The sequence below is a fragment of the Monodelphis domestica genome, chromosome 7, assembly GCF_027887165.1.
Source record: "Monodelphis domestica isolate mMonDom1 chromosome 7, mMonDom1.pri, whole genome shotgun sequence".
NCBI lineage: Eukaryota > Metazoa > Chordata > Mammalia > Didelphimorphia > Didelphidae > Monodelphis > Monodelphis domestica.
The window spans coordinates 56,462,646-56,487,932 of record NC_077233.1 but is presented as its reverse complement, the minus strand read 5'-3'; the positions used below and the strand labels follow the sequence as shown (position 1 = coordinate 56,487,932).

The window sequence follows — 25,287 nt, the reverse complement described above, 5'->3', positions numbered from 1 at the left end:
TGAGAGAGAGAGAGAGAGAGAGAGAGGGAGAGAGAAAGAGAGAGAGAGAGAGAGAGAGAGAGAGAGAGAGAGAGAGAGAGAGAGAGAGAGAGAGAGAAGGGAGGAGAAGGGAGGGAGAAAGATACATAGCTAGTAAGTAGCAGAGGAATAATGTAGCTAGGTTGCAGTCAGGAAGACCTGAGTTCTAATGAGGCCTCAGACATTTACTAGCCATGTTACCCCAGGTAATCACTTAGCCCTGTTTGCCTCAGTTTCCTCATCTGTAAAATGAACTGGAGAAGGAAATGACAAACCACTCCAGTGTCTTTGCCAAGAAAACCTCAAATAGGGTCATGGAGTTTTGGATATAATAGATAACAAAGAGAGGAGTGTCTAGAGCCCAGGACTCTGAAAGGTCACTGAGGGTATCTCGGGCTGGAAGGGGGCAGAAAAGAGTGAAAATTGGCGTCATCTATTCTCAGTTACTCTGAATCCAAAATCTAAGGACTGCGCCTTCCCACCCCCAAGTCCTTGTGGCTCATTCTGTGTGGGAGATAGTCAAGAGATGCTAATTTTCCAAGAATGGACTCGAAAGGTCTTGGATTGACTGGGCTGTTCAAATTGAGAAGCTGAACAATGCCACAGTCATGTTTAAAAAGACTTTGTGGGGCAGGATGGGGGGGGGGGGGAGAAAGAAAAAAGGAGAGGAAAGAAAGGACTAGGTTGTGAAACCCCATTCAGAGGGCAAAGAGCTATTCTGGCCTTTGTGGAGAGCAGAGTCAGAGCACTTGCTAGGCAGTTGGGGCCTGATCGTTGATTTCTTCCAAATGGTCCTAATCAGTGGGAAATTACCCAGTCCATTTTGTGCTCCCAATTGTGATTTTAACTCAGCCACTTGGGGTGGGGAGGCGTGTTTGCAGACAGATCTGGCTGAGCCCAGAGCCCCCCTCTTTTGTCTTTCTCTCCCTTGACGGTGAACATAGCCTGTTTTGGCACCCACATAGCTTGGCTTCTCTGATGCCCAGGAGCAGAGAGGGAGGTGTCCAGGCTGCCCAGAGGAGCTAACGAGGAGCCACTTTTTAGGGCTTGATGTGACTTTTGGGCTTCCAGCTTTCCAGGAGGGTCCTGGTAAGAAGCTGGTGGTTGCTGAAAAGTTAGTCGCAGCTTAGAGACAGCCTGGGGATGGCTTCTGCAGGGGAGCATTCCACGAGTGGCTGCTGCCCCCCAAGTATTTGTTGAGAGAGCCGCTAAGGTATAGTGGAGTTGCTAGCTAAACAAGTGGTTGCCATGGAGATGGCAATCTTGAACTGGGTTGCAGGAAAAAATAGAATTTCAAGGAGGAAATATTTTCTAGTCCTTCTGGTACCTTTTGGGAAACTTTGTGACAAGGGGTGGAGGAGGGGAGAGATGGGAGAGGTGGAAGGAACGAACACGTCTTAGTCTCCTGAACCTCAGAGCTGGAGGGGACCTTGGAGATCCCCCGGCGAGCCCCCTCGTTGCCCAGAGGATGGTTATTATCACCAACCTGTGATACCTATCATATATCTGCAAATGTACAGAGCTCACTTCCCCACATGGCATTCTTCTGGGTAGAGGAGCAGGGATATCCATTAGCAACCTGATCTGAACAAGTGAGCTGATGGCTAATTAGCTTCATGGGTGGATCTCGGTACTCCTGAAGCCAGTTTTTTTGGCTCTGCTCTGTTCTTTGTCCACTGACTGAGCTCTCTCGTCAGAGCCACGTCCCAAGCCCCGAGTCTGGCTACTGACCAGCTCTAATTACAGATCAACTTTTAACCTGACCATGGATGGAGCCCTATTCCCAGTCACTGATTGCCCCTGAAATCTCAGGTGTAGATTTGATCCCTAATTCCAGGCAGAGACGGATGCTTTATTCCAGTACCAGAAGGATCTTTACGATCAGGGAAAACCAACTGTCCTCCAGTAGACTGTGAGAAGAGTGATCTGAACAAATGAAGAAACAGGTAGGATTGCCTCTGAGCAGACAGAAGCATTCACTCTCCCCTTTTCATGCTAGACCACCACCAACAGGTGAAAGAATTAGAACATGAGACCGAGAACAGCACCATTCGGAATTAGAAACAGAATCTGTCAGAGCTGGAAGAAAGCCTTGCAACAATTATTCTAAATCTCTCCTTTTATGGAGGAAGAAACTTTGTGACAAGGGGTGGAGGAGGTGACTTGCCCAAGATCACTCCATTTAGAATCAGAACCAGAACCAGGATCCACGTCTCCTCACTCCTGTTTGCAGGAACACAGAGTGTGGAAAACACAGGATGTTTGATTCACTAAAAAATACTTGTTAAACACCTGTGTGCTGTATAATGCGCTAGGAGTTGGGGTGAGAATAAAAGTATATAAAACATGGTCTTTGCCCTCATGGAGCCTACTGAAAGCCTAGTTAGGAGTTAGGGAGACAACCATAATGCAAAACCAAAAACAACTGGAGGGGGACTGGATTTTGAAAAATAATATATGATAGGGAAAGACTCTGTGAGTCTGGAGTTGGAGGGAGGAAAAGGAGATCCAGGCAAACTTCCTGGAGGAACCAACATTTGTGTCTCTAGTTTGTTACTTTTTTTAATGATTTATTAGTTTTTTATTTTAACATCCTTTTTTTGTTTTAAATTGAAATTAAAAAAATTTTTGAGTTCCAAATTCCCTTCTTCAGACCTCCCCCATTGAGAAGGCAACAGGATGTCAATTATAAATGCAAAATCATACAAGACATTTTCATATTAGCCACGTTGTAAAAAAAAAGGCAAGAAAATTAAGGAAAGTGAAAGAATTCTACTTCAGTTTGCACTCAGAGTCTGTCAGTTCTCTCTCTGAAGGTGGATGGCATTTTTCATCATGTGGCCTTGGGCAATGTCTTGCTTGAAACATGGTATTGATCAGAGAAGCTAAGGCTTTCACAGCTGATCACCATTACATTATTTCTGTTGCAGTGTACAGTAATCTTCTGGTTCTGCTCATTTCACTTGGCATCAATTCAGATAGGTCTTTCCAGTTGTTTTTTTCTGAAGCCTCTATCATTTTTATAGCACAAAAGGACTCCATCACATTCACGTTACAGCTTATTCAGTCATTTCCCAATTGATGGATAGCCCCTCAATTTGCAATTCTTTGCCACCACAAAGGAGCTGCTTATAAACATTTTTGTATAAATGCTGTAGGTTTTATTTTTCTTTGATACAGACCTAGTGGTGGTATTGCTGAGTCAAAGGGAGTACACGGTTTGATAGCTCTTTGGGCATAGTTCCAAATTGTTCTCCAGAATGGTTGGACCAATTCACAGTTCCACCAACAGTGCATTAGTATCCCAATTTTTCCACGTCCCCTTTAGCATTGGTGATTTTCCTTTCCTGTTGTGTTAAACAATCAGATTGGTGTGAAGTGGTCCCTTGGTGTTGTTTTAACCAATCAATAGTGATTTGGAGCATTTTTTCATTGACTATACATAGCTTTGGTTACTACTTCTAAAAACTGCCTGTTCATATTCTTTGGCCATTTTTCAGTTGGATAATGGCTGTTATTTTTTATAAATTTGGCTCATTTCCTTCATATTTGGGAAATAAGACCTTTATCAGAGAAACTTGCTATAAAATTTCCCCCCAGGTCCCTGCTTTCTAATTTTCACTGCAGGGTTTTTGTTTGTTCAAAACCTTTTTAATTTCATGCAATAAAAATGTTCAATTATATTTCCCTCGATCCTTTCTATCGCTTGTTTGGTCATAAAATTCTTCCCTTTGGATCGCCATTTTGAAGCCTACAAGAAAGAATTCAACTGGCTACAAAGAGGTGGAAGGAGGGCATTCTAGGCAATGTCTCAGAAGAGGGGAAGTTCAGAATGTGTAGAGGATTTATACCCGGGTCAGTTTGGCTGGAATATACTTGAAGAGGATTGGCATGAGTAGAGGCTGGGATGGGATGGTGATGCCATTGATGTTCTTTGTTCTCAAGTCAAGGACCTAGGAAAAGACGAGCATGGACATCAGTACTAATTATTCCCATTTTATGGCACCGATAGGCACAGAGGGTGGTTAAATGATCGTCCTTGCAAACATTGAGTCATCAGGAAACTAACTTCTCACTGCTTTTAGATCTAGCTTTTCCTTTCTTATTTCGCATTTGCTATTTTGTTCTGATGTCACTTTCTGACGATAGAAAGCAAGATTCTTGAGGGTAGGACCTTTGTCTTTTCCATCAACGCACCCCTAGTGCTTAACGAACTGCTATTATAATAGCATATATGCTTTGCACATCAGAAACACTTTTAAACTAATACATGCACTTACATTTTATTCAGTAGGAGCTTAATAAATGCTTTCTGATTAGTTGATGATTAAGAATCTCTCACATTTGAATAGCTTTCCACTTCTCCAAATGCCCTCACCTCTTGTTCCTCTTGATCTTTACTACAATTATGGAAGGAACCTAGACAGACTAGAACCCTCATCTCCTGATTCTTAACCTGTCTTTTTTGACTTTCCGGTTGGACCAATGACTATGTCTTCTGGTTCATTGTTACCTCCCCTGTGTTCTCTCTCTCCCCCAACAGTGCTGGGCCTTGTTCAGTACTGGGCACCCCAGTAAGTTCTCCATCAATGTGGGCATATTGACTGGAGGCGGAATTGGAACCTGAGTCTACCCCAAAACAAGTCAGTAAATTCTTATGCCCAGTTCATGAGTTGTTGCTAAAAGTCATGAAGAGAGGAGGGGTAACCTCAGTGTTAGGAATCAAAGCAAAGCACTTTTTGTGGGTTTTTTTTGTTGTTGTTTTTTAAAAAGGCTGGGTTTTAGGCCTTGCTTTGTCACTGTGTGTCCTTGGGCAATCGACTTCCTCTTTCTTGGTCTCAGTTTCTTCCAGTGCAAAATGAGTTATTTGTATTGGCTGTTCTCTGTAAGTTTCCTTCCTGTACTCTAGTGATTCAGTGTCTTCATGTACCAGCTGAAGGACCTTTGCTGGAGACGGGCTGGTCCCTCTTTCCCTTCCATCTCTCCCCTCTGGTCTCCCATGTTGACATGTTCTTTATGGCATCTACTAGAGACAGCCAAATTGCAGTGGCCTTCAAGAGGAGGGAAGAGAGAGCAGAATGAGTAGCTAAATGGCTGCTGCAGAGCACACATCACTGGGAAGCCTTTGTGTGCTCTTCTGATGCCAGGAGGCATGCATTGTATCATGGCAGCCCAGCTCAGCTGAGCACATAATTTGAGACAGGCTCATCTTAGTGCAGGTGACATGGGAGAGAGCCTAGACGTACATCCCAGAGATGGATGTAGGTGAGGACTGAGTAACTGTAGACACACTGTCTCCTGAGTGGCACCTCAAATACCCATGCTTTCTAGGTTAATTCAGATCTCTCTTTTCCATTGTAAAGTTTTCTGTAACCACCTCAGCCCATTTTATGGAGAACAGCCCAGAAAAATGAAGGGATTTGCTCAAAGTCTCCCTGTGACTCCACATTCAATTTACTTTCTACTTTGTCCATAGTGCTTTAGATTATAAGCAATAGAAGGGAGTCCCTGGAGTGGGGGTGGGTGGGTAATGATCAGCAAAGTACATAAAATGGAAAGAACACCGACTTTAACATCAAGAGACCCGAGTTCAAATCCCAGCGATGTTTCTTATTCCCTGTGTGACTTTTCTGGACCTTGGATTCCTCCTCTGTTGAATGGGGGGGGAAAAGGGGGGATTGGAGGAGAACATCTCAAAGACCTCCCCAGCACTCACATTCCACAATCCTGTGAATTCCCTTTTTTTTAGGTCCCCAGTGGTTGAGTAACCAAGTACTATTCCAAATAAGAATGCTATGATGTGGAGAAAGGATTGGATTTGGAATCACAAGGCTCAGCCCCAGCCTCTGTGCTTTGTGACTGGGTTCATGGAATTGTCTGAAGGCATCTTATGGATCATCTCATCCAACTTCCTAATTATATAGATGATGAAACTGAGGCCCATAAAAGTTACATGAATTTCCCAGGAGGCACTCGGATGGTAGATAGGAGACCAGAATTCAAACTCTTGTCCCATGCCTCCAGGTTTAGTGACTTTCCTATTTCACCCTTTAGCCTCCAATCTCATTTAACTTTATAGGAGCTCAGTTTCCTTCTTGTTCAGATTGGTGGGTTGGGCTAGATAATCACCAAGATCCCATCCACTTCTAGGCTCTGGGCTCTATAATGTTTATTACTTGCCCAAGGTCACTCAGGGAGGATGCCCACCATACTTACTCTCCCCTTAACCACTCTCATGGCTTTCATCAGTATCTTTCATTGGATACCTTGCAGACCCTGCTTTGGGGCAGGGTTATCTTGGCCTGTCCAAATTCCACTCTGATGCCTCATTGAGGGATTGGCTTCTTGAAAGCTGTGCCAATGGCCTTTGTCAGGTGCTAGCGTGCTAGACAGGCACTGGGAATTGGCCTCACAATAGCCATCGACTGGCTCAAAGCTGCTCATCACCAAGAGGGTGACTACTTGCTAATGGAGTATTCTTTGAAATCTGCCTCTGAGAGGACACCCATTGAAGCCATGCTATGGTGGAAAGACCACTAGCCCTGGAGTCAGAAGTTGAGTTCAAATCCTGTCTCCTCTCTTGGCAAGTCTCTTAAATTCATCAGGCCTCAATTTCCTTATGCACTCTTGTCTTTTCTCTTTTTCTTTTGGTTCCTATTCATGTGGATGCACAAGTACACATATAGTAGAAAAGTGGAATAGCTCTGGGAAAAGGATAAGGAGACCTGAGTTGTTACTCCTTCATTGTGTCTTCTTGGGCAAGCCACTGGTCCCTACTTCTTTGGGCCTCATTTCCCTCCTTTGTCAAATAAAGAGACTAGACTGGATAATATTTTAAGTCTCCTCCAATACTAACACTTCATGAGTCTAGAATTTCCCTGTTGCCATTCCAGTCCCATTTTCTCCCTGGCCCCAGGCCCAAATGGACGCACATATTCAGCCCCCCTCAAACACACCCTTTAACTTAAATGGAAATTTTCTTCATGTGGATTTGTCTGTATGTCCTTTTATAGGAGTGCCGATAGACATGAAACTTCTTCCCAGAGAGGAGTGTTTGATTATAACACATGTACATTTAGTCTTACAGCCCCCATCATCTAAAATTATAACACTGACTCCTTGGAGCCACAACCCAGTCTCCAACTGGTCTCCTTCTTCCATCGCACCCCCCCCAACACTTCACTGCCTCTCATGTCTCCCTCCTCCCATCCCCTACCTTTCTTCCCAATTCTCTTTCTCAGGCTCTTTGGGGGCGATGAAAAGGTTATGGGTAGAGAACTAGAAATGGGTAGAGGTGGCAACAAGGGAAGATGGAGACAGGAAGAAAGGATGAGTTTAGGAACATGAGATTATAAGGCATCAGAGTGAGGAAAAAGGAGAGGCAAAAGGGGAGACTGGACCTTTGGGACACAAGGGAATGATGCTGAAGCAGAGAATGTTAGAGGGAAGGAATCTAGTCACTGAACAAGCACTTATTTTTTTTTTAGCCCTTATTTCTATCTTAGTAACAACTCTTAAGACAGAAGGGTCAGGGCTAAGTAAATAGGGTTAAACAACTTGATCACACAGCTAGTAAGTGTTTGAATCCAGATTTGAACCCATACCCCCTCCAAGACCAGGACTAGATCTCTATTCACTGGGACACTAGTTGCTCCCTTGAACAAGCCTTTGTTACATTACTACTGGGTGGCAGGTACTATGCAAGGATTGTGGGGTACAAAGAATCTTAGAGATTCTTTCAGTCCAACCCCCTCATTTTACAAATGATGAAACCAAATGAGCTTGAACAGTTTGCCCAAAGGTAAATGAGTTAGGTAGAACCCAGACTAGATCCCAATTTTTCTGACTCCCAGCCCTACTCAGGACAGAGGAATAAATTGGGTCTCTCTTCTCAGGAGAACCATGTTGGCTGCCATTTATCCAAAGCTGATTAGAAATTGGGTTCTCATTCATGATGCTGTCACTAACTGACTGTGCAGCCTTGGACAAATCTCTTTCCTTCTCTGGGCTGCAATTTCCATGTCTATAAAATAAGGGTATAGGGCCATATCAGGCATTCTCAACCTTTTTTAGTGAAGCCTATGGAGAATGTTTTAAATATATAAGATAAAGTACATAGGATTGAAAAGGAAACCAATTACACTGAAATGATTATTAAAACATTCTTAATATTCCAGTTTAAGAACCCCTTGGACTAGATGATCTCTAAAGTCCCTTCTAACTTTTCCATCCATTCATCTATAAGTAAGTTGGCTTGAACATATAACAGAAACCCACTGACCCTGGTGTGGGTTGGGAGGCATGTTGGTCAGGCATGTACATTGGCTCTTCCAAATGGGAGAGTCAGTTGTAAAAAAATAAGCAAAGGAAGGACCCCTCTGCCCCATTTACTCATTCTTCTTTTCTTCCCTCCTTCCTTCCTTCCATCTGAAACCTTGACCAGTGGGTAGAGGGCAAAAGATCTGTAGAGCCAAGTAACAAAAGCTGATGGATATAAGGAAGATGGAGAGGGTGACCTGACCAGTGGCTAGCTGTTGAGGGGTAGGGCATGATCAACTTCACTCTTTGCCCTTCTATAGTCTTCTAGCGTCCTTTTCCACCCCACCCCAAGATCTTACATGCAGACTGCCATGATTCAGTGGAAGGGACCTCATGATTCTCTCTTCACTCATGTCGGAATACAATGGCTATGTAGACATTTTAATACAAGACATGAAGACTTAGGATGAGTGTAGACTCCTAAAGATAGGTTTGCTATGTGATTCTTTGTGTATTGTTCATTTGGGACTCAACCTTTGTTGTTCATCCTTCATTTTCAGAGGACCAATGACACCATGGGGTGGTGTCTTGACTTGTGTATGAATTGGATTTAAATGAGATAGGGTTGCGCAAAGTCATCAGCCTCATTCTCTCTTCCAGAATAACTTTTAAGGTTCAACTTGGATGCCGACTCCAATGCATATCCTTTCCCAACTGATTGAGCTCTTTATCATCTCAATGGAGACCTTTATCTGGAGTCCTTTAATTGGATTTCAGCTAGGATCTGTGACTCATCATAGGATTATTGATTTAGAGATGGAAGGACTTTAGACACTTTTAGTAACATTCCTTTATTTTACCATTGAGAAAACTGAGATCTTACTCAAAGTCATACAAGTAAGAAGTAGCAAAAGAGGAATTCAAACTCAGGCCCTCAGATTCTTAATCCAGCACCTTTCCCCCTGCAATGAGTGTTGTATTCCTCTTCTCATCCTGAGGGAATGTTAATGTTTTACCTCTTTAACTTTTCTTCTTTATGTCATCAGTGCTGAGTAATAAATTCTTATTGAATTAACTTGTGTCCTTAACTTTGATGATAATGGCCTATATACTCCTACTAAAAGAATACTGACCTATATTATGAAATGAGGTTCCAACATCAGGGTTGGGAAACACTGAACCATCCACACGTTTTTGCCTGGTTGTCCTCGTGACTGTCAGTACATAGTTTTAAGTCAGCTGGCCAGGATTAGGTCAGTGACAAGAGTTAGGGTTCAATTAGTGTCCAGAGTTATAACTAACCATAAATAAGTATAGCTATATAGTTGTAGTATATAGTTATAATTATAAACAGTGTTAGTGGGAGGTAAACTGCGGCAGGTAGATGGGAACAGTCAGTCTCTGGCTGGGGTATGTTGCTGGATGTTTGCTACAGGTTCTCCAAGAATAAAAGCAACTTATACAAGATGTGTTTTATCATTAACATTTTCTCCATGACTTTCTTAAGTCTAAACAATCAACAAAACAATAAGCCAAGCCCTTGTTTTATATTGTTTGTTGATTTTTGAGATGTAAGTGTTCATCTTGAAATTTTAACAGCTGACTTTTTGGAGCTGGTATAGACCAGGTCCAGCATGCCACTGGTTTTTGTCTGTCTTGTGCAGAGAATATTATGACAGACTTTTTTCAAATGCCTAGCTAAAATCATGTCTATGGCATGTTGAGTCTACTAGTCCTGTAACCTTATCCAAAAAAGGAAACAAGTTCAGTTAGTCATAATTTATTTTTAGGGAACCTGTGCTGACTCCCAGGGATCACTACTTTTGTTTCTAAGTGATTTCTCAGAATAGGGAATAACTGATGTTTTTAACCCATATTTTTCCAGGTTCTTGAACTGTTCCTGATGTAGTTGGCAATGGGGAGTTTGGTAGGTTGTGATCAGGAGAGTGACGTTCTGTTTTCATCTTCCAGCTCCAGCCAGAGCAGCTAGATTGTGGTGCTGCCCATCTCCAGCATCCGCTGTCCATCCTGCAGCCTCTCAAGGCCACACCAGTGTTTCGCTACCAGGGACTAACTTCTGTGGCTGTGGCCAGTGTCAACAACTACACTGTTGTGTTCCTGGGAACAGCCAATGGGAGACTTCTCAAGGTAATTAGTTGGTTGGGGTTGGGTAGAGCCTTAATCCCTGGGAAGGACGAAGTATCCCTCCACCAGCTCTCCAGGGGCAGGAGCTCACTTGGCTGCACCCCTGAATGAGCCATTGGTTACTTCTTATGTTGATTGTTATTCAAGATTTATTTTGTGTATTTCTGACACAAAAGACCCTTATGAAAGGTCTTAACATGTAATCATTGGGACACAGAGATATAAAAATAAGATCTTTGAAGCTGTATTGAAATCCAGATCATTCCATTGTCTGGCCTGGACTTATACAATCATGGTCAGAGTTGGATGGATGGGACCTTAGATCAGTCCTGAAGCATAGTAGAAAGAGTGACCTTCGCTTCAGAGGCTTGGGGTCCCAATATCTCTCCTGACTCTGCTGCTTTATAAACTGTGTCACTGTGGTCAAGTCACTAAACCTCTGTAAACATCTATAAAATGAGGAGGTTGAACTATGAGGTTCCTTTTAGCTTGAGATCTGGGGTAGTATGATCTTCTCATTTTATGAGTGACTAAAGCCCAGAGGAAGGCAATGATTTGCCCAAGTCAGTGATTGGACTAGAATTTAGACCTTCATCTTCAGATGAGAATTCAAGGCTTGCTCTTTATTTATTTTTTAACCCTTACCTTCTGCTTTAGAGTCAATACTGTCTCTAAGGCAGAAGGGCAGTAAGGGCTAGGCAATGGGGGTTAAGTGACTCACCCAGGGTCACACAGCTAGATATTTTATGCGATCACATTTGAACCCAGGACCTCTCATCTCTGGGTCTAGCCTTCTATCCACTGAATCTTCTAGCTGTTCCCTCCAAAGCTTTTTCTATATCTACCATACTGCCTCTCACCTTCTAGAATGCTGAGGTCTAATAGCTACTGCCATGGAGAGTCTCATGGGATGGACTCTGTGGATGCTAATACCTTGGGATTAAAAAATAATTCAGTTCTATTCACTAAGCATTTGCTTAATAGCATCTACCTCATGTCAGGCACCGTGCTAGATACAGGAGTGCAAAGACAAAATAAAAGGAAGCGGCCCTTGTGGAGCTTCCATTCTATTGTGGTAGACCTCACACCACTGCTAAGCAATCAGTTGTGTCTGGTGGCTCATGTTGATTGATAGGGACCTGGCAAATGTGAAATCATTTGCCATGAGTGCCTCTTTTCTCATTCTGTCTCTGAACTTCTTGGCATTATCTGCCACTCACTCCTCCTTTAGACCAGTCTCTGACAAAGAGATGACCTTTCTGCTGGCCAAGACTAGCCCCTCTGCATGTACGCTTGACCCCATCCCTTCGCATCTTCTCCAGCAGATTGTATCCTCAAATGTCATTTCTCCTCCTCCCTCCATCTCTTCTTCCCTATGTCTCTGTCTCTCTCTGTGTGTATCTCTCTCTCTCACTCACTCATATACAAACATCTACACACACACACACACACACACACACACACACACACACATACACACCCCTTTGACTTCTCCCTATGTACAGGTTTTTTCTCTACTGTCTGTAGACATACTTGTGGCTCTTCCATCTTTAAAAATGTTTTCTAGACCCTCCCATCCCTCCCAGCTATTATCCTATATCTGTCCTCCTTTCTCAGCCAAACTCCTGGAAAAAGCTGTCTACACTTTCCTCTCATTTCTCACACCTGTGCAGTCTGATTTCTAGTCTCATCATTGAATTGAAATTTTTCTCTTGGGATTTTACCAGTGATCTTTAAAAAAAAACAAACGAAAGCCATACCTTCTGTCTTAGAATCAATACTGTGTATTGGTACCAAAGCAGAAGAACATTTCTTCCTGGATACTCTCCCTCCTCCCTAGTTTTATGACATTACTTTCTCCTGGTTCTTTTACCCAACTGCTCCTTCTCCATCTCCACTGCCATCTGTCTCGTCCTCCAGATCTGCTCTATAACTGTAGACATTCCCTAAGGGTCCATCCTGGCCCTCTGCTGGCCCCTAGCCCTCATCAGCCCCTTGGGGTTAACTATAATCCATGAAGCACAGATAGACAGACACACACACACACCCCAACTTCAGTCTCTTTCCTGAAATATGATCCTGCCTCGACACTTACTTATCATACATTTCCATCTTGATGTACTGGAGTCACCTCAAGCTCAACATAACCAGAGGAAAACTCATTATCCTCCCCGCCATCCCGCCTTCTTCCTCACTTCACCATTTCTGCTAAAATCATCACCATCCCTTCCAACCTTCCACGTGTGTAACCTTGGTATATTATCCTTGCCCTCTCGCCTTCCCCTATTCCACATGTCCAGCCAGTTGCCAAATCTTGCCCTTTCCCCCTTTACCACATCTCAGAGCCAGGACTTTCCTCTCCATCCCTCCCTTTGTAGTCCTTCATCACCTCTCACCTGGGTTCTTGCCACGGTCCCTTAATGGCTCTGCCTCGAGTCTCATCACTCCAGTCCATCTTCCACACAGCTGCCAAAGTCATTTTCTACCCATGTGACTGCTCTGTTCCAATTCTAGTGGCTCTAAAGAAACTCTTCTCTGTAGCTTTTAAAACCTTCCAAGCCCGTCTTTCCAGCCTCACTGGCTGATCCAATCTCCCTAGCCTTGCTCCCTGTTCTGCTTTCAATGCAGTCCCCTCTTTCCAGGCGTCTGTCCTGGCCATTCCCCATGACTGTGATGGACTTCCTCGTCACCTCTGTGTCCCAGAGTCTCTTTCTTCCTTTAAGATGATGTTCAGTCACTATTTCTGCATGAGATCTGGCCCAACCCCCCTCAAATACAAGGACTACAGATTTATTCTTTGAATTAGAATTTCTTTCTATTCACATTATACTTTGGCTCGGTATAGTTATGTACAAACTTTTCTCCTCCATTAGAATTTGAGCTCCTAATGAGCAAAGCTTATGGCATTCTTTGTCCCTGGATGCCCAGTCTCTCCCACAGTGCCTGGTATATAAGAGGTGATTAATAAAGGTTTGTTGATTGATTGATTGATTGATTGGTGCCTCTGGTTGGAATGATTTCCAACGCTTGTCGGTGCTGAGCATTAATCAGAATTTAAGGTCTCTGAGCTTTCTGCCCAGCCCAGAGAACAGGGCTGATAGGGGTTCAGCTGTTAGAAATCTCATTGTATGGCATCTGATTAGTATCTGGGCCCACCAGGAAATTCTGGCCTTGGTTGGGTCTGTTTTTAAGACCCAGTTAGGTGAAAGGCCCCACTAGTATCTCTCCTTTCCTTACTCCCTCCCTCAGCCTTTTTCCTCCACAGAGAGAGGGTCCATCTACATCCGGACTGAAGTCATCCTAGTAACGAAGACCCAGCAGGGGTAGAGAGTGAGGGCAGAAGGATGGAGGGTCACATTTGACCCCATCTGGCTTCTCCAGCCAAGATCTGCCCTATCTTGGCAGCCAGGCTGTTGGAACATCAAGTGTTGGAAATCATTCCACATGATCTAAGGTTTGTAGCAGGATCCAACCAGAGACACCAAACAATCAATCAACAAACCTTTATTAATCACCTCTTATAGACCAGGCACTGTGGAAGAGCCTGGGAATCCAAGGACAAAGAATGCCCTAAGCCCAGGGTACTGGATTGGAGTCAGAAGATCCAACATTCAAATCCTGCCTGCAGTACTTATAGTTGAGTGACCCTGCTCAAGAGACATCATCTCTCAGCCTCAGTTTCCTCACCTGTAAAATGGGAAGTTGTGATAGCACTTCTCTTATAAAGTTGGGAGGATGAAATGCAATGATAAAAATAAAGGACATGATAAACCTTAAAGTACATTATACATGCTAGTTGTTATTATTATAGTACATATTCGAGTTCCTTTTTCTCTTTCATGGTTTTGATTTATTTAACATCTTAGATACAGACCCAGATCTCAGGTTTAGAGCTAGAAGGAACCACAGCAGACATCTAGACCAGACCCTTTCATTTCTGAGTTGAGGAAACTAAAGACTCTGGGAAGAGGAGCCCAAGTCACACAGAGTGACTGGCCAAAGTACAGTTTCAAACCCAGGTCCTCCACCCACAAATCCAGTGTTCTTCCCATTGTAGAGCTCTAAGGCATCCACCTCAGTCCCAGGGGGTCACATTCCTAGCGGCGGAAGCCCATAATGTGGTCTCAGGAATCAAAATTCTGGGAAGAAAGAAGAGTAAATCCAATAAGCCCTTTCCTCCCCCCATCTCCCTCTCCCCTTGCCTCTGTGCTATTGGAAGAGAGACAAAGTCTTTCCCCATCTTTGCCTGGGTGGGGGTCTCATATAGGGGAAGAGGCCAAGCAGACGTTGCATGAGGTGGGAGCTGTGAAAGCCCCTCAAGGGACAGAGGTGGGGGTAAAGGATGTGGCCCCCAGACCCCTGTACACCTTTCTGCAGAATTAACAGCTCTGCAGCTATTATCCTATCAGGGAAAATCAGTCTCCTCTGCAGAGCCTCCATTAGAGACATGCTGCCCAGGATAATTGACTCAGATACCGCTAATCTAATTCCCCCACAGATGTCTAACCAGAAGCCCTTGTACCTTGGGGGTTTCAAGTTAACTAAGGATGTAGGAGGCTCCCTGTAGGTCATAACTCAGGGACCTGTCCAAGCAGAGACAGCACCTGGACACGAATGGTGCTTTGCCTGGCTTCCAGTAGGAGGAGGGGAGAAAATGCCATCCAGAGACACGGGAATGGGGAGACGGTGAGGTTGGCTCTCAGGGGGAGTCTGGTGCAGAATCTGGGCACTAGCAAACTCCCTGGAGAGAGAAGAATGGGTCATGCACGGCCCAGGGCAGATGCTTCTTCTATTTCCCCAGCCTGGACTTGGCCAGGATTTTGTTCCCCAGACTGCTCTCTCTGACTCTTACCTCATCCTCTGGCCCATTGAAGGAGTGGGTGCCACCGATGTGGCAGACAGAGCCTTGGCTGGCATGCCAAAGGGACTGGGGGGGTTCCCCTTCTTCTCAGCTGGTGACAGGGAAGATGCTTTGATCTGCGTGTTCTGTGAAACTGATTGGGAAGGGAGGGAGGAGAAAGGACCCATTTGTTTGTTTCTTCAAAGATAACACAAACACGTTTCATCAGAGTTGTCCCGGTGCCCAGGGTGGAAGAGACGTCAAACCCTGGAATGAGAAAGGCTAATTCGACCCAATCTCCCTCCCCACTCTTGAGGTTCCTCCTTTGTAGCCCAGTCAGCTGGGGGAATCTGGCTGGGTGCCAAGAGCCACATGGGACACTCAAGAGAAGAACATTGGGCTTCTGGCCTAGCTGGATTCTCTGTTCCTCCTACTCTCTGAGTCAGTAATCTGAACCCTGTTTCTGGTCCCAGATGGCTAACTCCCTGATACAGGTCCACATCGAATGGAGAAACCAAAGCCCTTCACTTGTCCACCTCAATCAAGCCATCCAGGACTCTAGACTTGGATGGCTGTGTCTCATTCCAAGCCTTGTCATCAGGCAATCAGGCAGCCAGTCACCAACTGCAGAAAAGGGACGTAAGGGTCCTGCCCTGCTCAGACACAGCTAAAGGCCTGGCCTCAGTTGGGGCATCCCATTTTAGAGGGGACATTAGCAAACTGGAACGTGCCTGGGGCTGACCACAAGGATGGCTAAGGGATTCCAGTCCATGCTGACCCATGATTGCTTGAAAGAGCTGATAATGTCTAGAGCAAAGGAGATTTGGAGATGTGGGTGTGCCGGTCAAAGTTTAACTAATAGCTCTCCAGGGAAGAAAATGAATCCATGGTAAACTTTTAAGTTGAATCTGCATTTTTCGCATTTGCCTACATCTAAGGTTTAAAAGTACTCCTATCGGGTATCAAGTGATAACATTTGTACAACCCAATGGGATTGCTTGTCGGCTCTGGAAAGGGGGAGGAAAGAAAATGAATTATGGAAAATTTTTTTTAAATTTAAAATTAATTAATTAATTATAAACAAATAAAGGAAAGTACTCCTATTGGAAAAAAATTTTTCAACCCTTACTTTCCATCTTAGAATTAGTATTAAGTATAGGTTCCAAGGTAGAAGAGTAGTAAGGGCTAGGCAATTAGGGTCAAATGACTTGCCCAGGGTCACATAGGAAAGATCGGAGGTCAAATTTGAACCCAGGATTTCCTGTCTCCAGGCTTGGCTCTCTATCCACTGAATCACCTCCATAGAAAATTTAAGCTCTTTAAAGTTGATAAGAGCTGGCTCTGCTACCTCATTGCTCTTATGGAGAACCTGAAAGTTGTCTTCGAATATTTGAAGGTTGTAATGCAGAAGAAAGATTCTATTTATTCTGCTTGGCCTCAAATTCAGGATTAGGATGGGAAAGAGCCGTCCTAGAAAGACAGATTTGAGCTCTGTGTCAGAAAGAATTTTGTAAAAGAACAGACTCAAATATTGGATATAGATCTTGGAGGACTTTTGAGGTACTCAAAGCTCCCCCCTGCTAGTTAGTTGTTAAAAATGGCCCCGCTATGAAGAGAGATGATGCTAATAGCCCTGATAAGCCAAAATAAAGCCACAAAGTGCCTATTTTGTTCTTACAGAGAAACACGTATTAAATAACGCGGTTCTCTATTCTGCACATTTTCAACTTACTTGGAGCATGTTGGTCATGTAAGACAAGGTCCTACTGTGTGTGTGAACAAGATATAGAAGGGATAAATTGGAGATGATCCACAGAGTGGATGCCTTAGCATTATGGGGGATTAGTAAAAGCTTTCTTGTAGAAGGTGGGTTTTTAGTTAAGACTTGAAGGAAATCCAGGGAGCTAAGAGGGGAAAGGAGGGAGAGTAGTCTGGGCATGGAGGACAGCCAGTGAAGTAATTTATCCTCTCAGAACCTCAACTATGTCTTCTGCAAAATGGGAATAATACCTGCCTCTCAGGATTGTTGTGAGGGAAGTATTCTGCAAACCTTAAAACACACTCCTGTTATTGCTACCCAATCCTACACCTTAATTTTACAAATGATGCCTGGAATGGTAAAGGGATTTGGCCAAGATCACCTGGAGGTAGTAAATAGCAGCAGGTTCTCTGACTCCACATTTATTGTTTTTTTCCTTTATATCATGTTTTCTGTTTTAAAAAAAATCATTTGGGAAGAGCAGGGAGGCACCTTTGTAGGTAGATCATGTTATCTTTGTTCTCCCCTTAGTTCCTAACACACCTGAAAATGGAGTGGGAGCAGCTGGGTGGCTCAGTGGATTGAGAGCCAGGTCTAGAGATGGGAGGTCCTGGGTTCAAATTTGGCCTCAGAAGCTTCCTAGCTGTGTGACCCTGGGCAAGTCACTTAACACTCATCTCCTAGCTCTTATCACTCTTCTGCCTTAGAACACATACCCAGTTTTGATTTTAAGATGGAAGGTAAGGGTTTAAAATTTAAAAAAGAGATAGTTGTCAGGATGGTCTACAGGGGATTCATGCCTTAGAGCTAGATGACCTCTGAGGATCTTTCTAGCTCTGAGAGTCTAAGGAAGACCTGCTGAACCTTAATGAATGGTTGGGTTTGGATAGGGGACAGGAGGTGGGAGGGCATGCCAAGCAGGGGAATGTCAGTGATGTTGGAGCTGAAAATAAACCAGATGAAGTCAGAGGCCATGGAGAAGACTCCTGGCTATTCTATGAAAGCTCCAAGTTTCTTTAGCCTTCCTGGGCAGAAAGGGGGGCACAGAAATGGTGTCCCAAGGCTGGCAAATGCCAAACCTTGAAGAAACTGGCATGTTTTTCCACTTTGGAAAACACACACGTTTTTCCCCTTCTCTCCTCTCAGAAGGGGCTCTTTTACTTGCCCAAATCACCCTAGCAGCTTTTCATTCCTAACCCTGCTCTCTTGGCAGATTTCCAGTGACCACAATGACCCTAATTGCTTTGGGCTCCCCCTCCTACTTTCTCCACAGATCAACCTGAATGGTACCATGGACATGATGAGCAGGAAGTCTATCACAGTGGCTTATGGGGAAGCAGTCCACCACATCATGCAGTTTGATCCCATAGATCCCAGCTACCTCTACGTGATGACGTCCTACCAGGTAAGAAGCCTCCCCCTCCACTGGGGCTCCAACCATCTCACAGCTTCTAGGATCCGGAATATCACTGGGGTGGGTCTCCCTGATTGGAAGAACAGCCGAGGATGCCCTTAGAGAGGGCAAGAGGTGACTTTTGAGCTTCCCCTTGATGGAACCACATAAGAGCTGTGTAAGTGACAGCAACTTGGGGGAAAGTGGAGATGGCTCTGGGAGAGCCTATTCTGTTGGGTGGTGTAGACCAAGACAGGTTACATTAGCACATGCTTTGAGGCCAAGTCTCCATACTAGGGACATGAGGCAATGACAGGTCTGTTCACCATCCCATTCATATCAGACCCAGGTTTGAATGAAGAATTGGGGCCAAATCAGGTTCAAAGCCCAATTTAGATGCCAGCTCCAAAACCAGCCCTTTCCTTATTTCCATTTTCTCACCCTCTTGAAATTACTTGGTATGGGGGCAGCTGGTGGCTCAGTGAATAGAGGCAGTCCTGGGTTTAAACAATCAAGACACTACCAAGCTGTGTGACCTTGGACAAGTCACTTAACTCCCATTGCCCAGTCCTTACCACTTTTCTATCTTGGAACTAATACTTTGTATCAATTCTAAAATAGAAGGCAAGGAAGGAAGGAAGGAAGGAAGGAAGGAAGGAAGGAAGGAAGGAAGGAAGGAAGGAAGGAAGGAAGGAAGGAAGGAAGGAAGGAAGGAAGGAAGGAAGGAAGGAAGGAAGGAAGGAAGGAATTACTTGGTATAGAGTGTCATGACTTTTTCTGTGTACTTGTTTTCTCCCAAAGGAAGATAAGCTTATTGACAGCAGGGGACTGTTCGTTTTTTTTCTTTTATATCTCCAAAGTCTATCCTAACACTGGATATATAGCAGGTGCTTAATATAAAATTCTTATTGAATGGAATTAAGGCAATGGTCCTGTAAGCACAGGGAAGCTCCCTCTTGGCCCCCATCTTGGCCCTGCTTATCCTCTCATTCCTGTTCCATCCTTAGACATCTCAGACACCTTAGGTTAAAAAGCTTTGGACCAAAGATCAAAGAGGCTGGTTTTGGGGTTTGACCCGATGATCCCCCATTCCCTGGTTATATGACTTTGGACGAATCATGTGAACGTTTCTGCCTTAGCTTCCCCTTCTGAAGGGGCTGGATGAAATTCCAGCCTAGAAGATCTGATTCTGTGATTCTAAGACTCCACAGGAGCTCCTCTCCAGGGCCTGTAAGGCTCCTCGGTTCCAGCATTCTGACTGGTCTAAGTGAGCCCTGAGAAATTCAAGTTAGCAATTATAGAATAAGACACTGCATGAGTGAGTGGCAAAGTAAAGATGACAGGTAGTCAATGTGGTAGGAATTCAGAGCAGGGAAAGATCCCTGTGGGCTGTGGTGATCAAGGAAGGCATCATACGGAAGGCTGGACTGACTGCCCAGGGTAGGATCTCAAAGTCCTTTGCCAAAAAAAAATTGCAGCTCCCATTATCACCCCATTTTACTGATGAAGAGACTGAGACTCAAGGAGGTAAAGAGCTGCTCTGAAAGCTGGGAGATTTAGGTACCTGGCTTTCTGCTTCCCGTGTAAGGTTCTGCCCTCTCTCCCTGTACTACCTAGTGAGAGAGGATGCCCCCTATTTCTTCTCCTTGGAAAGTCCTAATTGTCTGGAGAGGAGCTGAGCTCTGGTTTAAATTAAGTTTTAATCTTTCAAAACTAAAGCAAGAACCCCTCATTTTATATTTTTATTCTCTGACCATAATTTCCTCCAGACAGCCATGCTAGGCAAAGCCACCTCTTATCCTTCTCTTCATCTCCCTCCTTCACTGTGCCCCAAAGTCAGACAGTGAGCCTGCACAGAGCCCCGAGCTTTGGCGCCAGCTGCCAAGTTGCTCAGAGCTCCCGCTGGCCTGACCCCAGGGATTCCGTCTTCTTGGGCTTGGATAGGGTGTACTGGACCTTGGAGAGGGCTGGCTCTTGCTCCCTCCTCCTCCTCACCCCCAGACTTTCCACAAACCCAACTATCCAGGAATATGTTCTCATAACCATTCTACCCACAGGAAAGGAGGGAGCCCCATGGAGGCACTGTGGTGTCAGGGAGAGAGCCAGGAAGCCTAGATTTCACTGGGTTTTTTTGCTCCATAATCACCTCCAAGCATCAGTTTTCCTATCTGTAGAATGGGGATCATCCCACTAAGCTTTGGAGTTAGAAGGCCTGGGTTCAAATTCTGGCTCTGCATATTATAACCCTTGTTAACACGGAGCAAATAACTTCCTCTCTGAGTTCGTTTTCTTATCAGTAAAATGTAGCATTTGGATCCATAAGGCTCCATCTTGCTCTAAGCCCTTTAGTCTTCATAGTCATTTAATAGCAGCAGGGCTGGCCCTCCGTACAATTATGATATGGGCAGAGCTTAACTTCATCCCAAGGCACCATTTTGTAACATTCCTCAGAAAACTATTGGTTTTGCCCTTCTGTCTAGAGATCAAAAACAAAACATCTGGGGGCAGCTAGGTGGCTTGGTGGATTCAGAGCTGGGCTGGAAGATCCTGGGTTCAAATATGACCTCAGACACTTCATTTCCCTTAACCCCCATTGCCAAGCCTTTATTGTTTTTCTTCCTTGGAATCAATCAACAGTATTGATTCCAAGATGGAAGGTAAGGGTTTAAAAAAAAAATTCTGAGCCTGGCCTTCAAGGCCCTTCATGATCTGGGCTTATACTTGTCATTTACCATCTCCCTTTCCTTCAGCCAGATTGCATGACTCAAGTTCCCAAAGCTTCTTTCTCAGTAATTCCAAGCCTTTGCTTGTGCCTCTCCTCCATTGATCAACAATTTAGAGGATCCTCAGACTGAAAGCTGCTGAGTGGGATGTTGGAGTTCATCTACTCCAAAGCCCTCATTTTATAGAAGCAGAAATTGAGTCTCAGAGAGGTGAAATGACTTGTCCAAAGTCACCCAGTAGAGCTTGGATTAGGATCTTGGATTCTCTGACTCCAAATCCAGGGGTCTTTTTAATTGTTCACATCAGGCCGTCCTTCCCCCATCTCAGACTGTCAACATCCTTCCCAGTCTTCATAGGCCATCTTGGATTCACCTCCCTCTTCTATTAAAAACAACTTGATCAAGCCTTCTCCAAATCTGTCTCTAGATTCATTTTTCTTTCCTCTCTGGGCTTCTTTGGCCATGGCATCTCATATGTCTCTTATACTCTTTGGACTAATCACAACTGGCATTTTTAAAGTTCTTTGAGACTTTACAAGCATCTCATTTGATCCTCACAAATACCTTGCATAGCAGGTGCTATGATTGTCTCATTTTACAGATGAGGAAATCAAGGCAAACAGGGTTAAATGATTTGCCCAGGGTCACACAGCTCTCTGTGATCGGATTTGAACTCAGGTCTTCCTGACACCAGACCCAGCACTCTCTAGCCACCGACTGACTTTTCTACATTATTTCATTTACACTTTGTAAAACTATGTAAGAAAGGTGCTGCTGAGTATTATTCCCATTTTATGGAGGAGTAAACTGAAACTGTGACATTAAATGATTTTCCTGTAGTTACTGCACAGGAGTCGCAAAGCTAGGATTCGAACCCAATCAGTCACCAAGCATTTATTTCGTCCCTGTTATGTACCATGCTCTGAAGATACCAGCACAAATATAAAATGGGACCTGCCCTCCAGGAGCTTATATTCTAGAGAATATTGCATTCTGTATTCTATACTCTATAAGAACTCAGGCTCCCTGACTCCATACTGGGCACCCTTTTCATTGGAATTATTGCACACCGCCTAAATGAAGGAAATAGGCAGGGGATCATGGCTGAGGGTTTTCCCTTTCCAAATGACGCTGCCATTAAAAAAATCCTAGAGGTCTCAATGCCTTAACCTAGAGAAATAGAATAGCAAATGGTGGGAATTTTGAGCTCCATTCCTGGATGATGGGAGGAGATCTTTTTTGGGGAAAGGGACAGTCCTTTTTTTTTTAATTAATTTATTTACTTGTTTGTTTTTTAGTTTAGAATATTTTCCCATGGTTACAAGATTCTTGTTCTTTCCCTCCCCTCCTCCCACGCCCCCTCCTATAGCTGACATGCGAGTCCACTGGATTTTGCATGTGTCCTTGATCAAGACCTCTTTCCATATTATTGATGTTTGCACTAGGGTGATCATTTTGTCTACATCTCCAATCATATCCCCTCGACCCATGTGATCAAGTTGTTTTTCTTCTGTGTTTCTACTCCCACAGTTCTTTCCTAGGATGTGGATAGTGTTTGGGAAAGGGACATTCTTAAGACCCTTCAGACTCTAAACACATCAGTGACCATCATCCCTGCCTAGACTCCAGTGCCTTCTGGGAGTCTTGGCCAGAAGATGGCCAGAGATGGCCACCCAGGGTGCCAGCCTATGGGACCACTAAGTGGTAGTCTTGTGGGTAGGGAGGAGCCCAAGTTTCTGTTCCAAAGTAAATCTTGCTCTTGGTGACCCAGGCTCAAAGCCCATGTCATCTGGGATCTTTTCCTCCCTATCCTCTGCCCACATATTCACTTGGGTGCTATGTGCTTGGAAGTATCTGGTGCATTCATCCCATCTCTCCGCTTGCACTGGCACCACCTTCCTATAGTTCAGGTTCTCATTCTTTCTTCCTTGGGCTCTTGTAAGAACTTCCAGGCTGTTCTTACTTATCTCTATTCCATCCTTTGTACAGTTGCCAAAGTTACTCTCTTTTTTAAAACCCTTATCTTGTCTCATAATGCATCCTGGGTATTGGTTCCAAGGCAGAAGAGCGCTAAGGGCTAGGCAATGGGGGTTCAATGACCTGTCCAAAGTCGGAAAGCTAGGAAGTGTCTGAGGTCACATTTGAATCCAGGTCTGGCTCTCTATCCACCGAGTCATTTAGCTGCCTCCAAAGTTCCCTTCTTAAAGCCCAGGTCTGACCTTGGCACTCCCATCCTCAAAATCTTTCAGAGGCTCCTCATTTTAAAATAAAACAGCGGCAGCTTCTTAGCTCAGCATGATTCAGTCTCCAGCCCTGTGCCCAGCCAGCCTTTCCTTCCATCATTAGCTTCCTCTCTTTCCTTTCATGCATTTGACTTTCCAATCAGTCTGGACTCCTAGCTATTCCTTGATCTTGCCCTGCCTTCTCCCACCTCCATGCACGTGTGCTTCCCACACCTGGAATCCATTTTCTGCTTCTCTTTGCTGGTTGAAATCCTTTTACTTCAAAGCCCTTCAAAGCTCGGCTCCATGAAGTATTTCCTGATCCTTCTCTCCATCGCCTGTTACAGTTGTTGTCCAGTCATTTTCAGTCGGGTACAATTCTTTGTGACATCATTTGGTTTTCTTGGCAAAGATACTGGAGTGGTTTGCCATTTCCTTCTTCTTTTACAGATGACGAAACTGAGAAAAGCAGGGTGAAGTGACTTGCCCAGGGTCACACAGCTAGCAGTGCGTGAAACCAGATTTAAACCCAGGGAGGGAAGTCTTCCTGACTTTAGGTCCAGCACTCTATCCACTGCACTGCCTTGCTGTGCAATCCAGATGTCTCTTCAAATAATAATAATGATCAGAATTATTAGATTATTGGAATAAAAATAATCTGATAAAAATTCCAATAACACTATTTTATTTTTGTTGTCATGTAAAACACACTCCCATATTGGTCATTGTTACAAGAGCAAATTCATACATGCCCCAAACCCCCAAATAAAACCATAAATGCACTGATGTGAAAGACGACTCCAACAGATATTTCTCTGGAGGTGGAGAACCTTCCCTGTCATAAATCTTTCAGGATTATCCCAGACCAGTCATTGCTGAGAGTAGCCCAAATTTTCACTGTTGATTGTTATACAATATTGCTGTTACTGTGTACAACATTCTCCCAGTTCTGCTTATTTCACTCTGCATCAGTTCCTGCAGATCTTTCTAGTTTTTTTCTGAAATCATCTTGTTTATCATTTCTTATAGTGCCATAGTATTCCATCACCAACATGTACCACTTTTTTGTAGCCATTCCCCTCTTGATGAACATCTCCTCAATTTCCAGTTCTTTGACACCATAAAAAGAGCTACCATACATATTTTTGTGCAAGTAGGTCCTTTCCCTTTTTTATGATCTCTTTGGTATAAAGATCCAATAGTGGTGTTACAAGATCACGGTAGGCACAGTTTTATAGCCCTTTGGGCATAGTTCCAAAATTCCCTCTAGAATGATTGGATCAGTTCACAGCTCCACCAACAATGTATTAGTGTCCCTATTTTGCCATGTTCTCTCCACCATTTACCACTTTCCTTTACTGTCACGTTGGGCAAACTGATAAGTGTGAGGTGGTATCTCAGCATTGTTTTAATTTGCATTTCTCTAATCAAAAGTGATTTAGAACACTTTTCCACTTGATTATTGCTGGCTTTGATTTCATCATCTGAAAATTGCTTATTCGTATCCTTTAACCATTTGTCAATTGGGGAATGGCTTGGATTATAAATTTGACTTAGTTCTCAAAAATATGAAAAATTAGACCTTTATCAGAGACATTTGTTATAAAATTTCCCCCAGTTTGTTGTTTCCCTTCTAATCTTGGTTACATGTAATTCTAATAATAACTAATTATTAGCAAATTCAAAGTGACAGAATTCTTTAAGGATTACAAAGCCTTTTACCTGCGCTATCTCGTTTGGTCCTTATGTCAAGTCTATGAGGTAGGGTGAAGTGACTTGCCTAGTAGTATCCCCATTATACAGATCAAGAAGCAGAGGTTAGGTGACTTGCCCAGGGTTACCCAGCTAGTTAGTATCCTAGGATGAATTTGGATTCAGGTCTTCCCAACTCCAAGTGTAGCACTAATCCCTACTAGGACACCTTGCTG

General features: G+C 44.0%; 1 protein-coding gene across 1 annotated transcript in view; it reads left to right on the top strand.

Annotated features, from left to right (window-relative positions):
- The window catches only part of PLXND1 (plexin D1), a 225,249-nt gene that overhangs the window by 47,993 nt on the left and 151,969 nt on the right, over nucleotides 1-25,287 (top strand). Inside the window, 2 exon segments of the mRNA XM_056804691.1 lie at nucleotides 10,249-10,425; nucleotides 18,295-18,426. Coding sequence (XP_056660669.1) covers nucleotides 10,249-10,425; nucleotides 18,295-18,426 — 309 coding nt within the window.